The 18,558-nt window shown below is 37.6% G+C and overlaps 1 protein-coding gene across 6 annotated transcripts in view; it reads right to left on the bottom strand.

The window, feature by feature from the left end:
• The window catches only part of TRAPPC12 (trafficking protein particle complex subunit 12), a 57,739-nt gene that overhangs the window by 17,985 nt on the left and 21,196 nt on the right, over window positions 1-18,558 (bottom strand). For 5 of the 6 annotated variants that reach the window (XR_013956593.1, XR_013956594.1, XR_013956595.1 and 2 more), the window contains exons 6-8: window positions 11,394-11,506; window positions 4,195-4,267; window positions 522-595 (exon numbers count right to left, since the gene is read on the bottom strand). Coding sequence is in view for 3 of the 6 variants with exons in the window: in XM_080615401.1 (XP_080471527.1) it covers window positions 522-595; window positions 4,195-4,267; window positions 11,394-11,506 (260 nt within the window). In the remaining 3 variants the exon portion in view is untranslated. The remainder of the gene's footprint in view (window positions 1-521; window positions 596-4,194; window positions 4,268-11,393; window positions 11,507-18,558) is intronic. The other variant, XM_080615402.1, reaches the window with a different exon arrangement.

Raw genomic sequence — 18,558 nt, 5'->3', positions numbered from 1 at the left:
TTTGCTTTTATTCCTTTCTCCTCTACCCATACCCTCCTGTGAGGATTTAAACTTAAGAAAGAAGGTACTTTACAATTGAGATAGGTTGACAAGGGAGGATGCATATATATATATCATGGATCTTCATCATATACAAAGGCTACAGTATTATTAATCCTCAAAACAGAGCAACATTCCTAGTGCAGTTTGAAAAAGACACAGCACATAATTGCTGTAAATTACAGCATTTACTTAAGTGCTTGAAAAATCCAATTTAAAAATGCAAATTCTGTATTGTTATTGCATGTTCTCCAGGATGATTTGGGGAGAAATAAGTACAGATATGTTCCCAAAGAACATTATTGCAAATAGTTATCTATTAAATAAGACATTCTTAAGTCTAATTAATTCTTCACTAAGCAAAACCTTCACATACGGTCAGGCAGTCTTCCCTTACCTACGCACCAGTAATTCTCTTGCAGTTTCTCTGACAATCTATTCTGGAATATACGGTATCTCTGCAGTTGCTGCCACCCACGTACCTTCATCATTAGCAGACAGTTTGCCATGGAGTACATCACCCGGCCCAGACGTGACCTCCACAGCTGAACAGAGGCTGCAAAATAAGAGCAGCTTGTGAATTTGCACAAATAAATTAGAGGTTCTTTCTTGCCATCAATTATTGGTGCTGTGAATTACGATTTCGAAAGATCCCCCTCATTAACACCGCTGGGTTTTTGCCTAGAATTTGTAATTCTCAGTCACCCTGCACCATCAGGTAGAAAATTCTTCACCTCTCCAAGGGAACTGCTCAAACAGCTCTGGGTACCATACACGATACAACAACGCAGAGCAATAGACAGCTCAGCTTTGAGCTCAGGCCAAATATTAAACACCAAAAGACGCCACACATTTTCCAATATCAGAACAAAAGGTGCATGAAAAGATTCAAGTGATAATGAGCATCAGTTTAAAAACATGTAATCTATGGCATTAAATGTGATAAAAATCAAAAATCAAACACAGCTAAAATGCCATTTCAAAGCCAAACCATGCAGGGTGAGAACTGTCTGAGTCTGGGACTGTTTGTGCTTGCCTCTGGCTTAGAGAAATGCTGGAAATATCTGCAAAGCCTGTCTGCTTTCCCCACGCTCCTGGAGCTTGCAGGCATTAAAAGCTGCTGCAGCAGATTTCCCTCTCTTGCTTTGCAGACAGACTCCTAAGGTTGGAAGAAAATGGTTCACACAGATGCTTATTTTCTCTTGTGTTACAGTACCACAGATCAATGCTAGAAATATTCCTCTAATCCTCAAAAATAAACATTAGGGTTATTAATTTAGTTCATTTGGAAAATGAATGTATCTCAGTCAATGAGCTGTCAAGGTCACTGTAACGATTTGAAAGGGGGGGGGGAAGGGAGAAGAGACTATTTCAATGAGATTGTGATAACTGAGACCACTCATTTGTATCAATAATGTAGTCTCTGCTGAAAGCCTGGCAGGTCACAAAGATAATTCTTTCAGCACACATAAATGCCATTACAAATAATAAGAGAGCTTGGTGAAATGCCTTCCTAAAACCTCCTTCAAACCTCTTCAACAACAAAACAAAAAACCCCCGTGAATATTCCAAAATTACCTTTGTCAAAAGAAGGGCATAATGTGGGGCCCAAGACTGGACCCAGTATTTCATCCACTGTACTTAAAATCATTCATTACTCCTAGCTTTTGTTTTAGAATTTCCCCCGTGATCACATATCATTACTGCTATTAATGAAGAGAAAGCTGTAAACCATGAGCAAATATTTTATGATGCATTTCTGTTTTTCCTTTCTTGTGTGTGTGCGTGTAAACCCAGGACGTAATTACTCTCCTTTATTATTTCACTTATATTAATGCATCTCCTTTTTTCATGTCCTGACAGTGTGGTAACCACATTCAGCTTTTTAGGACTTAGGTGAAAACAAATTAGATGTGAATTCCTGCAGTGGAGACATCTAGATTTCCCATTAACAATGGAATAGGATCAGCTATGGTTCTCAGAAAGGACCTCAAGGCATACAGATCAGATGCCTTCAGTCTGTGCAATGAACTAAACATGAACCTGGCCTGGAAATTCTGCACCCATGTGGGATGAGGCTTCTTAGCACTGGTAGAAAACGGGTTAAAGAAAACCTGCAAAGCAGTAAACAAATCAAAAACCCAATAGCAGATCACTGTATGTTACTGAGATGCCTGAAACCCACTGTGCAGGTCCAGGCAGCCACGCTTCCACTTTGAGCACTTATTTTTCCTTGTTATATATCAAGGACTCCACATTGCCATTCATTTCAATAGGAGCTCTGTGCATGGAGAAGCTGCAAAACCAGCATCTTATAGAATGTGTTACCAGACAAGTGGTGCAATGTTAAATCTCTGCCCGTTGAAAAACTGGCAAATGAGGTGCTATGTTCCAGCCTAGAAGAAATGTACAGGGTAAGTCAATTGGTATGGTACCTTCTTACACTAGTTATAAGGAAATTACAGGCTAAGCATAATCCCCATAATGAATTAAGACTGTCTTCATATAAAGTTAATAAAGTTTGCTTCAGCTAGTCTCACATGAAAAAAAAAACCAAATCCACTACCAGCCTTCTGGAGCTCCAAATGCAGCAAAGAAGTAGACAGGAAGCAGACCTGGCAGACCTCCACAGACAATAGCAGCCAACAGTCTCTGCAAAGGACCCATTGGCTTTTTGGCAGCCTTAAACCTACAGGCAGCTGCACAGCAGATATATGAAGATCCCTCCAAATTTTCAGCAGCATAGTCCCTTGGTAACTACTAGCTTTCCTAACTATGCCTCCTCCTGCAGCAGAGAGGAAAAGCAAGGAGCCAGAAACTGAGCAGCAAGTCAGACTGCAAGACACAAGATTATGACACAGCTAGGAAAAAGTCCTTGTACCTTAAAGGGAGAATCAGTGTCTTGGTTTTAAAGGAGTAAACCAGAAAAGAATGTGGTGATAATAAGGACAGAAATAACAGTAGAAAGGGGGTAACAGGGAAAAGTAAGCAGAAGAACAGAGGCAAGAAGAATAGTAAATACAAGGAGAGAACAGAAACTCCTGGAGCACTGTAGATAAACCTTTAGTATCTGATTACATCTCTTTTTCCTAGCCCCTTTGAGTAGTAAATGTATTCATTTGACTATACTTGCAAATTATGCCTTTATGATATATGCTGCTCATACGTGTGTTCATCTGGGGTTTTCTTAGGACATATCTAGATTAGTGTATTAAGTCAAGCTCAGTAAGACATTAAAGCTGCTTTATATTCAGTCAGTTTGAAGACCACTCTTCCATATAGACACTGTTTTAGGAAATTGTTTGTTATTATTTTTTTAACTCTGCTAACAACTCTACTTGGCCTCTTGTTATCTCACAGCCAGATTTTTGCTTCCCACAGGCTCTAGGTGAATGTTACCCTAGAAAGAAGTTGGTAAGATTCCTTAAATTGTTAACTGAAAGGGTTTTATTTTCTCGGTATGATATTTTTAACTTGCTAGGTAGGGCACTATGAGTGGTTCATATAACCCACAATGTCACTTCTTGTCCAATTTTTTATGCAGTAATGTATCCTCTACTATTGAAGCTAAATGACTAAGAACAGGAAAAAAACATAGTTGCATGTAAAATCATGAAAATGACAACATAGATTTGTATCATCTCTTATTCTAGAAAGTGACTTAGATGTTTCAAGGGTCTAACTATCGCGCAGCTAGTGAGACTCAGCCATTGATGTAGCAGCATCCTAAGCCAGTCTAGCCCTTGAATGATGGGAGTTCAATTTAAAAGAAAAAACAATTCAAAAACAGAACAGTGATTTCAGACATGAGGACCGAGAAGAGCCAGTCAGCCAAGGCTTAAGATAAAACATCCATCTAGCTGTGACATCAATACACTTATATATTCATGCCTAAAGGATAGCAGCCATGTTCTTTGTTATCCTAAATTGAGAAAAAAAGCTGATTTAGTGCACCAGTTTGATCGAGGGCAAAACTGTGAAATTAATTCCAGCAAATAAAAGTACAGGGTGTATCATTTGAGAGGCTGAGTAGGCTATGAGATTCCAAAAATACTGTTTTAACAACTCTGGGTCAGTCTTGTGAAAACTTCTGGCATACTTAGGCAAGCAATAAAAACACACTGCCTGTGAAAAAAATGTTTCAAGAATACCTACCTTGTCTGTTCTCCTGTGTAATGTTAGTCATGCTTCCATCTTCAGCTAAGCCTTGTTCCAAATTTTCTAGTATCTGTAGTAAATTTTTTGACGTAATCAACATGAGTTTAAAGAGCATTATACATTTAATGCAAGTTATCTATATGTAAACCAATGCAGGCAGGAATGCTTCACCTAGGTATAGTTCCAAATTACTATTACCGTAGCTAGATCAATTGCATAAAGTAAGAAAGCCATTGTACGGGAGAAGGATGTTAAGTTCAGGTTTATGATTCTCACAGAACACTGAATGTCAGCACGCTCTAGGGACATACACATTTTGTTAAGCAAAACATGAAATGTGCTTCACCAGAAAATGAATGTTAATGCCCACAAAGAAAGTCAAACTGATTTTTCTTAGAAAGCCACTGCCTCTTGATTCCCCCACCCTAAGCAGAGGCTCTAGTTTAGTCCTTCTGTCCTTTATGAAGAACTCCTCTTAGTTTTTACTGCAATTTTCTTCTCGAAGCTTGAGTTTTATTGCTTTTTTTTAATCTAGTATAGATTTTAAATAATGTAAATTGTTGAGTGAACGAAACATTTGTTGTTTTATTGGAAGAATGAAAATGTATACTTAATGAAGCTTGTGTCTTAAGCACTATGAAATTTGTAGGCAAGATTCCATTTGAAATGCAAGTTGACTTTCCCTTTTTTTTTTAATCCCATTACAATTCCTCCAAATTCGTTTTCTGATTCCCACAGATCACCCCACTTTTCCTGTTACAGATTTATAACTTTGGTTGTAGAACAATGCTTGAGATATCCTTGAAAAAACCCATTAAGGCCACTTGCTCTTTCATCAGCTTCTGTGATTAGCTGATGAGGGGAATACAAGGCTGCTTCTTCTAGGGACTGAGAGCACTTCCAAATACAGAGCTCTCAGCTTCTTGTCAGTATAAGAAGTAATTGTTTTTTCTTACATCAGCCAAGCATTCAAATTGTGCTCAGAGCTTTGCAAGCAAACACTTAAAAACAACATAGGAAACCCTCCAAAGCAAAGACAGGTAGAATTAATCTGGGCTCAGCCAGCCATGTTGGTGCCTTTTACAGCCAATGAAGAGCAATTGGTACCCCCAGGAAGCCAGTTCATGTCACCTACTTTAGTCATCTTAAGCTGGAAGGAATTGCTCTACAAGATACCAAGCTCTTGTCACATATGAGAGTGAAAGCATGAAGTTAGGTGCCATAAATTTAGCTACAAGGAACTTAAGAACAAGGAGAGACACATGATGAAATGACAGCAGTTACCACATGCCAGCTGAGCCAGGGTAATTTTTCCAGTAAGAATTGTTAGCCCATGACAAACACAAGGCAATATGATTTAGTGTGAACCTTGTTCACAGAGGGCTAGGCTACATTGCCCTACCTCGATTTTGAGAGTCTATAAGCGTACACCAGTAGATACTGCAGCCTAGTTGATAGGTGGCAATTTATAAGATCACAGTGGCACATACCTGCAAGACTGAATCTCAGTTCTACTTTCAAAAGCAATGTAGCCACTTTTAAGTCACTTAGAAACCAAAAGCACTACATTTCAGTGTTAAATGCCTAGTGTATAATGAGTCACCTTGTCAGAGAAAAAAAACAACATTCTGCTTTCCCACAAACCAAAACCACCTTATTGTCTGTTTCCTGTCCAGTCTAAACCCCATGATCTTCCCCTGGAAAACCATTTCTCTTCCACGGGAAAACATCTAGTGATTGCTTCCCATTCTTAGTAAGGCTTGAAGTTCTTACTCTTGAAATGGTCTAAACATGAGGTACCTTCATCAAAAGACATATTGTACTGTTTAAAAAGACTGTGTTTATCTTAAAACGTGCTCACTAACATCAAAAAAGAATTAGGTATTAGCATACAATTAGAGTATTCCATTAACCATTCTGTGACATTACTTAGATATATCTAGCCATCACCTCAAGCTCAATGTAATTAAAACAGAACTCGGTGCTGATTCGAGGCTAATTGTTCTATTCCCGAGGTTAATCTCCTTTTGCCCTTCCTAAGTATAGGAATATCATCTGCAGTTTTTCAGCATTTCACCAGTTTTCCAAGTATTGCTTAATAATAACATTAATGATTCAGGTAGCTCCTCAGTGTAAGCTATGTGGGTTAGTTGACACAAAATAAGTAATTTTAGCAAATCCCCTCATCCTACTTTTCTACAGAAGGCAAACTCTTTATTCTTGCAGTATCACAAGGGATACTCTAAACATCTCTTGATGTTTAGAGCTAAGCAACTGCTGTTAAGATGTAAACGGCTCTAAACATCTTTGTTTCAGTTACAAAGAGAAATGATTGAACACTTCTATCATTTACTTTAAACATCAGTTTTACAGGTAGCCTAAGTTTTTTCTTGTTTTGAGTATTGCAAGTACACACTCATTAGTTTCACCAGCTACTATTACTTCACCGAGTCTTCTGTTTCATTCCCTATCAATCACCAGTATGCTTTAATTACTAAACTATGCATACCACCATTTTCTCTCCTAGTTTCCTATCCTTACATATCTCTCTTCAATGCTTTACTTCTTCTTCCACAGCTTTTCACCAGCATTAGCTTCTTACTCAACCCGCTCTGGTGCTTCTGGAATTGTGGCTTTTGGGTACTCGGACTGGTGCAGGACCATCATTTCTACAAACTCATCAAACAAGACATCAGGACAAACACCCCCTAGACTGAAGTAATGTACAAGAAACAGAATACTTAAGTGACCTTAGTTACTGAGCCAGAACTGGAAGTTGAATAAAAATTAAAACCCAAACAAATCAGTAGCTAAGACACTCAAATTTCATCAATTTGTAAGTAAAACAGAAGTCCAGGGGATATGAAGAGCATCTATGGAAGGGCCAGGGAAGAACATAACTACTCACAAAGAGCAGTGGAAATATACAGGGAGTGGTTGATGGCGAAATGGCACAAAGTGTTTTTGAAGTTTTGCAGATGTAACTCTTGCAGAGGCTTTTTAAGAAGCAAGAGTGTTAAACCACTTGCCACTTCTTCACCCAGCTGACAGAATTGCCCAGTATGGCTCTGCCACTTGAAGAGTTAAGGTTAAAAAGGGAAATAGCTCCACTATGAGATGTGCGTATTTCCAGGAGCTTTCCCTCACTCACCTAGGCACAGACAAGGGAGGAGTTCAGATTAAGCCTGATTGTTGCTCTTTACACATTTTGGTCTCCAGGTAGGCATTTATTGACATGTCCTCAGCATTATGAGCTCTAAAGTGATAATGCCTATGTTTTTAAATGAATACTTGAAAAGAACAAAGCATTTTGTGATTTTAATTACTATTGTTACTCTTACTAATTGGCTGTTTGGAAACCATTTATTTCAAGGCAAACTTATAAGGGCAGTAACTCATTGCGGCAGTTCATGTTGGGAAGACCAGCAATGACACAGAGAGAGTAACAATTTCAATGAATTCCTCCCCCAAGCTGTAATATGCATTTGGCACTACAGGTTTTTTCTTTACCAAACGTTGTACCTATGGAAAGAAATGTAAAATATCCAACCAGATCTTGATTGCAAATTTACAGGAATACTCAAAAAGATAAACCCATTATTACCTATACAGTGAAAAGGAAAATTATGTTTTTGCACTCAACCACCAATCCTGTTTCAGGTACCAAAAATACGTAAGTAGATGGGGGCTGAAGAGAATGAATTACCAAAATAGGGACAAAGTAAATACAGTTAGGTCTTTAAGTCGACTGGCTAATCCAAAGCTGACAAATGTCTGTAGAATGCATACAACAAAAAACAAGAGGGAAATTTACTAGGTTAAAAGGAACTGTCATACAGGGAAAGAAAACCCCACAACAACATTAAGGAAGAGAAATGAAACAGAAAGACAAATTTTCTTATTATAAGAATGCATTAGCATTAGTCTTGTACAGCCTCCCAAGGGACGTGGCCTCAGCTCCATAGGCTGGCTCATTAAAAACTAGAAAACAACCTTATGCTGCAGAGAGACAGACTAGGTGAGCTAATAGGTCTTTTCTCTCTTCCAGCTTTTATGACTCCAAGTTCATCTCATTTACATAATGACTATTCCTATGCCCTTCTGTAAATATAGATGACCAAAGATTATTTTTCCACTTTTTAAAATAAGGAAGTAAAACACCAGAGGCTTTTGGTTGAAAGCGCCCCAATTAATTCTGCTATAACCCCAATGGTTCCCAAGTGTCATATACAAATATTAAGACTAATGAGTGTACATCCTTTATGTTATTTTCTTGGTTATGCCATAGGTTTTCATAAGTATTCTAAACTTTAGTCTTGAACATTCCAGGTGAAATCAAGATTATTAGACAAATAGCATCCTGTGCAAAAATCAAAACATAGCTATACAATGTTTTTTGTCAGCCAACCATAACCCCAAACATTTAAATTATCACCAATTTACAACTCTCTTTTAAAACATATTTATCTTTACAGGCTGTCCTTCTTCACTTTCTAGTTTCTACAGTTGTCTTTGAATCGCTTCAAAAGAGCAGGTATTTAATTGAATGCAAACAGATGAAGTAATCTGCAGTGAGGTGTCTAGAACAACTGATCAGAAATATTCCCTTGAGAAGGATGGTATGTTTTATTTGTTCGCTTGTAGTTTTCTATGTACTGTGCTGTAAAAGGAGCGTTCATCAGCACAGACAATAGCTTGCCCTGGCTACTTGATCCTGGCTGTAGTGGAAGCTGTCAGAAGCAAAGGGAGCTGATTCTCTTTCTGTCCACAACTGAACACACTAACCTGAAAGGAACATTGGAAACTCAGACACAGGAAGGCAGAGAGAAAGAGATGGCATCCTGCGAACCGACAGCAAGTGAAGAGAACAGGACGCTCCTTGGAAGACCTAGTGGAAAACGTTCAGACAGCCTCAAAGAAGCTTTCCACAAGGACACCAGGGATCACACAGAACTTGTAGTGACCTAGGCCACTAGCAGTTGATGGAGTGAGAATATGAGTAAACAGACCCGTTCCACAACTCATCAGGGAGGGGAATATGTATATATTAATTTGTAAATCTCCTTTTATCTATTTCATCTTCTCCAGCACATCCTGTTTTCTTTATTTCAACAAATAAGCAGCCTAGTTCATGTTAAAAAAAAATAATTAAAAAATCTTGTATTATAGCTTAAAAACTTCCTTCATACACTGGGTACGTTCTGAGGTTCTGCACTTAAGGAAAAGAATGCAGACAAAGCCACCTGAAGGCTGCAGATGACTTGAAGGTCTTGTAAATGTGAATGGGGCAGTTAATTTCCCCTTTTGTTCATTCCCTTATCTAAGTTCCAGTTAAGTTTATGGAATCTAGTGGCCCATGCATGACTGAAGGGAGACAGTGCAGCACTTGTTACAGACTGCATAAAACAAAGATATGAAGCAGCTGATCTGCTGCAGACCAGGGCAGGCAAATGTCAACAGATGCACTGTGAAACCCTGCAACAGAGTATGGCATTTCCTAGAAGGAAAAAATTACTTCAAATTGAGGAGGACTGTTTACGAAGGCAAAGGCTGGACAGAACAACCTGCCAGTAGTATTATTAGATGGTCATGAACACGTAACAACATTCGTAAAATGCTAAGAAGCAGCACTTCTTGTCCAAATTAAATACATCTCGACTGTTTCCAAATCACTTCTTTCCAACTCTATAAAAAATGCCACACTCATCTCTTATTACCTAAACTTTTAATCTTTTTTAGCAGTCATTTTTTCTCCTTCTTAGTAGCTGGTGCAGCGCTGTGGTTTTGACTTTCGGCCTGGGAACAGAGCTGATAACACTGATATTTGGTCTGACCAAGGACTTTGTGAGTCTCATGCTCTGCCAGGGAGGAGGAGAAGCCGGGAGGAAGCAGGGACAGGACACCTGATCCAAATTAGCCAAAGAGGTATTCCATACCACAGCACGTCATGCCCAGGATGTAGAACTGAGAGTTCTCGGAAGAGCTAGAACACTGCTGGGTGGGGGAGCTATTGGTTGGCAGGTGGTGAGGTGTTGTATTCTCTTCCCTTGTTATTTCCTTTATCATTATTATTATTGGTGGTAGCAGTAGTGGTTTGTGTTATACTTTAGTTATTAAACTGTTCTTATCTCAACCCCTGGGAGTTGTATTCTTTCGATTCTCCTCCCCGTCCCTCCAGGAGCGGAGGGAAGAAAGGTGGAGGGAGAAGTAGACTGCATGGTTCTAATTTACGGCATGGGCTTAAACCATGACACCCCTCATAATACAAAGAACTGTTTTCTTTTTTTACTATAAACATTTGGTTATCCTAGTAACTACTGTGTTAGAAGCAAGTTGATTTTATACACTTAAGACCACTACAACTATACGATTGTCAATTATCAAATCCTTTTACTTCTGTTATCCAAGTTACTTTCAGGAGCAAATACAGGACAATTGCAAGGAAGACTGAAAATAAAAATAAATCATGTATTTATCTTTCTGGTTTTGAACTTTCAAGTGTTACAGATAAAACAATAATGCTGCATTTCTTCTAGAGTTTACCTCATTGTAACATTCAAAGCCACTGTTGCGTTTCACAATTCAGGAAAGATTTCAGAAATAAACACATGTAAGTGTGAATGATTAACAAAAAGGGTATTGGGTTTACTGGATAAGGTTAGTGCTCATAACGCCATCACTCCAATTTCAGCACTAACAAACCCCATGTAATTCACACCAAAATTTTGTATTATAGCACTTGACAAAACAAAACAAAACAAACCAACCTGCAACACAAACCTCAGCAGGTTGTATTTATATTTCCAAATGACTGTTGTTTCCAAAACCAGATATTCAAACTATTTCTGAAGGATCAAGATCATTAACAACTGTGTTTTGAGCTAGCTGGATGCAACTCAGTGAGGCTCTCCTACTTGCCCTTACATCATCTGCTTAGTGTCCTAGGTGCTTTGTCTGGCAAGAGCACGAAAGCAAGAGAACTGTTTTGTCCACTGTTTTACTCATTTTAGTCAGAGCTACCACAGAAAAGAGACTGTATCCTAAAACTGAAGAGACAATCACTTCTTTTAGTGAGCTCCTTATTTGTATCAAGATGGCATAAAAAAATTCATTGTTGAAACTTAATGTTCTTTATCAGGACAATAAAATATATTTCTTAAACATTAAAAAATGTTAGTGCATAGAGAAGCTGTTACCTTGGTGCAGATTATCTTCATACTATGCAGTCTGTCAAGTGATTCCTGTGGATTACCTAGGTACTGAGGAAGTTCGGCATGTAAAATTCGCATGGAGAAAGGAACCATGGAACCTAGAAACATAATTAATTTTATTAAATGTGATTGCTATAATGATCAGTTTATGATCTGCCTACATTATACAAGGTATTTTGCACTAGTATGTATAACACAAAGTTCATTTAATCTTCATATCTTTTTATTCTCCTAATTAAAGATGTGGAAAATTAAAAAAGCAGCAAACTTTTTCTCAGCTATAATGTGACATATTGTAAAACGTTTTCAATAGGTAAACGCATATGTAACCACAAGCAAGAAGGCAAGAAAAAGGTGCACCTTTTTCAAATTTTCAAAACCAAGTTGCACACAGAAGTACAATGTTTCATTGAAGACTTTTATAAACTAATTAAATCAAAGGATTAAAACAATGGAAGTTTACTCAGGTTGCATCAGTCCTAACTTTTATAATTCTGCATATTTTACAATCAATGTAGAAGAAATAAGATTAAATTACTGGTCTTCAAAGCATGCTTGTGAAAAAGCTATAAAACCGGGGCATGAAAACCCACATCTATGTAAACGTTTTCCATATAAAGCTGATATGAAGGGCCCCTATACTACAGAAGAAAAAAAAAACAAAACAGAAACCAACATGAGTCAAAAGAAATAAAACATAAAAATAGTACAATGGAGAAAAATAATAATACTATAATAGACATACTAGATGTAACAATATATCAAGTCCTCTGGGAACTTAAAATACATTACAAAATATTTTGCTTCTTTTTTCTACAAATATCATAGGTTTGTGTAAAGGTCTGAGTCCATTATGCTGCACAGAGACCTTTCCGTTGCTCTAACGATGACTTTTAGTCTGAGTTTTACTCCATTAATGTTAGCTCTTCCAAGAAGAGTTACTAGATTACCCTATACTGTGAGACTTACTCTTCATAAAGAAGATGTATTTTTTGTATCTTCTGGTTTATTGAAAACATCAAAGAACAGGGAAAGAATTCCAAGCAGTATTTGGGGAGAAAAAGAAATTCCTTTCTTTTCATGTTAGTGTACTTCCATCTTTAGTATAGTATTTACCAAAGACCAGATCCTCTAGGTTTATGAGCATCCTGGCTCATTTCAAAGGCAGTTTCAGGAGCTTTAGAGAATCCTAGTGTGTGCAACACCCTGCTTTCAGACAACTGCGTATCCTGATACAAAGACAATACTACTGAACATAAACTAAATGCTATTATCAAGAATGAATCAGAGGTAGCATAATGGGGAAACAGGCCTTGCTGCAGTCCCAATATTACAATATATTTGCTTACTTCAGACATATTCTAAGCAGATTTTCCTCTGAAGTCACCTCTTAGAATCAGAACGGTTGGAAGGGACCTGAAAGATCACCTAGTTTCAATCCTCCTGCCACTGGCAGGGACACTTTCCACTAGACCAGGTTGCTCAAAGCCCCATTCAGGCTGGCCTCTCGCCTCATCTTTTCTCAAAAATAGGACTCAGAAGCTTTTTAGAAAGATTTCTGCACCTGTTTTTAACAGGCTTGCATATCAAAGATATAAATGCTAGATACAGTGAGTCACTGCTTCTAGATATTTTTTAAAGGTTCACAAAATTTTAATCACAGAACTCACTAATTAAGACCTACAGAGTAAGTCACTTATATCTACATAAGTTCTCTTTCGCCACTGCAAACTGTTCCCCATGGCCTATATGACAGCTGTGTTTCTGTAACAGATGTACAGAGGAGTTTCATGCACCATCATAAGTGGAACAGGGATTAAGAAAACAAAACTGCCTTTGAAAATCTAGTAAGAGAAGCATAAAAAGTTACTCAACCAGTAACAAGAGATGTGAAACATTTTATGTATGTATCTTGACACATGCTACTTACGTCCCTAGTATAATGCAAGTGAAAATGCACAGAGTGCGAGAGGTGAACAACAATGAAAAGGAGTGTGTAAATAATACAAGAGTAATTCCGTATCACATCACCACAGAAAAATTGCTTTGTAGGCACACTGCAAACTTAAGAACCTGTACCGCAAACCTACAGAGAAGCAAAGGTGACATGCAGCTGGTTTCATCTCTACAACCCCTCTAGTGACCAAGTTCTAACTCCACCTTTCCTTGGTTATCTTGCAAAAAAAAATCAAGGAGTGCCTAAAATCAGCTAGTTTGGTACTGTTCTTTTGGAGATGTCCTGGGTTCAGCAGTAGCAGTCAGTTTTTCTCCTTCTTAGTAGCTGGTGCAGCACTGTGTTTTTGACTTTTGGCCTGGGAAGAGCTGATAACAACTGATGTTTAGACTGACCAAGGACTTTGTGAGTCTCATGCTCTGCCAGGGAGGAGGAGGGGCCGGGAGGAAGCAGGGACAGGACGCCTGACCCAAACTAGCCAAAGAGGTATTCCATACCACAGCACGTCATGCCCGGGGATGTAACTGGGAGCTACCCGGAAGGGCACGTCCTCCTTTCGGACGGGCTCTTTTCCGGCGAGCGGTATCATATTTTCTTCCCTTGTTATTTCTCTTATCATTATTATTATTGGTGGTAGCAGTAGTGATTTGTGTTATACCTGAGTTACTGGACTGTTCTTATCTCAACCCGTGGGAGTTACATTCTTTCGATTCTCCTCCCCATCCCTCTGGGGAGTGGGGGGGGGGGGGGAAGTAGACTGCGTGGTTCTAATTTACAGCCGGGGCTTAAACCACGACAGGAGAACATAGCCTTAAATTTACTGCTAACCCATGAACCACGCACTTACTGCTGCACTCAACAGGATTTGTAAGGCAAAGGTAAAAAAAGGAAAATTTTTGTCCATAAGCAAAGCGTTGGAAAATCTGAATTATAGAACAAAAGTAATCTAAAGATTTAACAGCATTTTTGGTTAATGACTGTGTTCTAATATTTTCAACTCTGAAAAAAGTTTGTATCGTTACATTCTCTTGTAAAATGCAGCAAAAGGTCAACTCAAGAAATACTTATACAGAGAATCTGAATTGTTAAGAGAACAACTCAGTGTATGGATAGACGGGTATTTAATGGAGCACAGATGAAACATCTTACATTATCAGTTTTAATTAAACTGATTTGTAAAATGCTTTTGGGGATTGCATATTCTGTAAATTATTGATCTTACATATTGCTGAATGAAGCCACACTATTATGATCCATTTGAGAGGAAGGAATAACCCATTACCAATCTACATTGTCAGAAGTGATATCAGAGGATGTTGGAATTATGAATGCAACTCCAGGCTAACTTAGACTCCATAAGAATCTGATTTATTTGCTATCACAACTAAGACCTTAGATGTATAGCATCCAGAACTGTGTTACTTCAAAAATTACTTTATTAATGCATTATTTCTCAACCACTTAGTATTTCCTTCATACCATGTGCCCAAAATGCATTCCAGTGTGATCCTAAGTAAGTACATCAAGTGTGATTACAGATGTCTCACACAAAAACAGAAGAAAGCTGGCCCACAGTGTAAGGGTAGTCAGTGTAGCTACTTTTCAAACCAGAATTTATATTACTATTTCACACAGGATGATCTAAAACTCTAGCATCTGTTTCTTCTCTTTCCTTTTGAAACTCATGACATAACTAGTATCCTGCAAGAAATTTTACCGTAAGCATCCAGTGTATCCATCCATTAACTTTCTGCTACTTACTGCTTATTAAACAGGCTGCTAACTTTACTTAAAACCTCAGAAACACCAACTATTTCTGCCTTCTTCCTTAGTTTCCTTGTAATCCTTCTGAATAGCAGAAGTTTTTTGTTAAGAAAGCACGAAATGGTATATATGGTCTCATGCAAGCATGCTAACTTAGGAAAATGGAAGAGAAAAGAAATGAGCTTTTACCACTGGTAAGGCTGTCTTACCACTCAATGTAAACAGTATTTTGTAACAAGTCAAATCAGATGAGCAAATTGCTCATAAGAAAACTGCAGCACTTATCCAAACCACTCATCCAAACATATTCCTTAAACACTGGTTTTAAAAAAGGAAAGAAACTTTGTGATTTTTGGTTAAGTACATTTTCCCATAAGTAAACTTCTTTTTAGTTAAGTGTTATGAGGTATGGATAATATATCTAATTCAGTTCTTACATTAATAAACAGATTTTCTGGTGCTACTTGAAGTGCTAATACAATTTACGTAACACTTCTCAGGAAGAAATACATGGCAGTAATAGAAAACACATGTAAAGATAGCTGCTCAAGAAAATATTAACCCCTGGTTAACAGCTGTGTAACAATTGGCACCACCCACTCCCCAAGTTCTCTATTACTGTACTGTCTCCAGTAGATAAAATCCAAATCTATGATTTTCTCAATCTAAGAAAATGGAACAATGATCTCTGAATTTGTCTGAAATAGATTTGTCAAGAAAGAGCCTGAGAGAAGCAAAAGCAAGTTACCAAAAATCTTTCCACAGAGTGGATGGTTATGAAACCTTGTTCTCAGAGGACTCAGCAAGGTGACCTGCATGCATACCACGGTGGAAGAGAACACTGTGAGCGTAACAGGTTTGAAATGCCGCCCTGCAGAGAGCTTCATGGGGTGAATGGGAGATGAAAAAGGCAAAGGCAAACCATAACGTGACTCTTGTGAATCTTCAAAACTGCATCAGTTCACGGATAAAAAGTTAAAAAGATAAAAATTAGAGAATGTGCTTGGAACAGTTAACTCTGAGCTCACAAAGAATTTTGCTCTAAATAACAGGACACACATCTGCTGTTCTATGACATCACAATATCACGTTGTATCAGAGGCCCATCACAGACTTTTTCAATTGAAAGAACAGTGCAGAGGAGCCCATCCCTGTTGTTAAAAAATATGACAGAAAAAGAATTTGCACACAAATTTACAAAAGCACAGCTTTCACACTGTCTTGCAAGACAGAAGTTTAGCCTTCTGATAAGTACTCCTTACATTGTTCAGGTTAAGAAGAAAACAATTGAGAAGAGGTAAATAACATTTGCTGATGACTCCAGTAATCAATAATAATAGTGTTACGAAGGTCTGAAAGGCAGGCTGTAGAATTCACAGTACACAATTTCTTTAAAAAGCAGATTAACAACAGGAATAAACCCCCTATACTTGCCTCAATAAACACAGTTACACTGGGAGGGGTGGAAGAGGAAGACAACAAAAAACTCCCCAAACCCAAGAAAGTAAGACTGACTACATGCACACTAAGCTGTAACAGAGATATATGTGCTGCTGCTTAGATTGACATTATATTGTCTGAAAGGTTTCACCTACTTGTTTACTATTACACCACATATTTAAGACACAGCATAACACATATTTCTTTGTAACAGGTTCCTATACAAGTAGGTATATAATTTCCTGTGATATACCACTAGGGATAAAGGAATTTTATATAAACACGGGATTTTGGCATGTGCTCTCTTTGGCAAAACTGTTTGGAATCAAACCTATGTCCTCCATTCTATTTCACTCAGTACTGAATTTAACAAGGCAACATGTCAAGGAAATGTTTTAAACAAGCAGCATATCCTGCAATTAAAATGTTTACTTAAGAACACAGGAGAATGGATTTTGCTCTCTACTTCATACTTAGATTTCTAAAGATGCAATGCCCTCTGACATGGGAAAACCACGTCAACTAAACTTAGATGATTTCAACAACAGGCAGTACCCTACAATAACTGTTCTGTATTGAAATTTTAAGTTAAATAAGTCTTATTCTAGCTTGCTATTTTGCAGTTGACCTTTGTTGCTTCTCTTTAGGGGTTTCATAATAATGTTATTTATAAAAAAATCATAAAGGAAAAATGGTTTAATTCTAAGACAATTCTTTTCTTAGCTATCATTTCTAAACACAGTGGGGAACTTTTTCCAAAGAATATGACTTTTGAGTGTCACTTTGGCATGAATTAATCTCATTCATATATATATTATCAGTGTACAAAAGGCAAAACTAAAAAGTGAAAAAGGTGTGCTGAAAGGAAAATGGATACTCCAAAAGCATGGGAACAGATGGAATAGATAGCAAGATCAGGTAGAATTTTCTAAGACCACAGATTTCAGTTTCTGTATCTTTATGAACAGCTGCACATTTTCATAACTGTCATAACATAAACATCACCTCACGTCAATCAAATTCAAACTGCAGCCCTCATCTGCAGTCCTTTTAGAGCAGAAGAAGGAGAATTCCAATGGCTAGCCATTTTATCTTTGTATTTTCTTGTTGCAAAATGAGTAACTAGAAATGCTTTCTGATCTGCCTTCTACAGCTTATTCAACAAATCTGAAATATCAAAAAACAGCAGCAGGGCAAATTATTATTTACTGAAAACATAAAGTGGGGTCTTATAACAGTAAAAATCAGCAAAACAGAGAAACAAACCCTTCCTTCACTGGGTAAAAGAAAAATACAGAAAATACAGTTTCAGGAACACATTCCACTTTATTCATACATATACACACAGGGATGTATATCCTTGCATTTATATGCACATACACACTCTTAGATACTTCTGCAACAGTGTACTCATATACTTTATATGGAGATTTTTAAAACTGATGATTCAGTAGTAGCTTTGATTCCGAATCTCACTGTCAATTAAAAATACACTTAAAAAAAAAAAAAATCCAGCTTCAACAGACCAATTTCCAAGCTTTTATTACTTTCATTTCAGAGAGACTGAAGAAGAAGGAGGAGCCTGAATGTTTGCAATCATTGAAAGAAAAGGGTTTGAAAATTTTATCTGAAATTGCATGTTTCTATATACTTGACAATTTAACTGCATGTGACCTAAGAACACAGATACTGTGACTCAAGATCTGGTTTTGAAAGGTTTCAAAATTTGAGTAACCTGGAGTTACTTGCACTGAAGCAAGGAAAACACAACAGAATTGCAGAAAAACCCTGCAACAACTGCCATACCACAAAAACATCACCACAAATCTTACCAGTGGTAAGGCAGAATATATAAGTGAGCTACCTGTTCACTTTTAAGAGATACTACATAAAGCTGATACTGTCTACAGTGAGACTACATGGCCTTGAGAAAGAAGGCACAATTAATTATTTTCGCAGCACTCTATCCTCTTTAAATTATACATATATTTC

This window comes from Psittacula echo, assembly GCF_963264785.1.
Source record: "Psittacula echo genome assembly, chromosome: 4".
In the NCBI taxonomy this organism is placed as follows: Eukaryota; Metazoa; Chordata; class Aves; order Psittaciformes; family Psittacidae; genus Psittacula; species Psittacula echo.
This window is presented reverse-complemented; position numbering and strand designations above follow the sequence as displayed.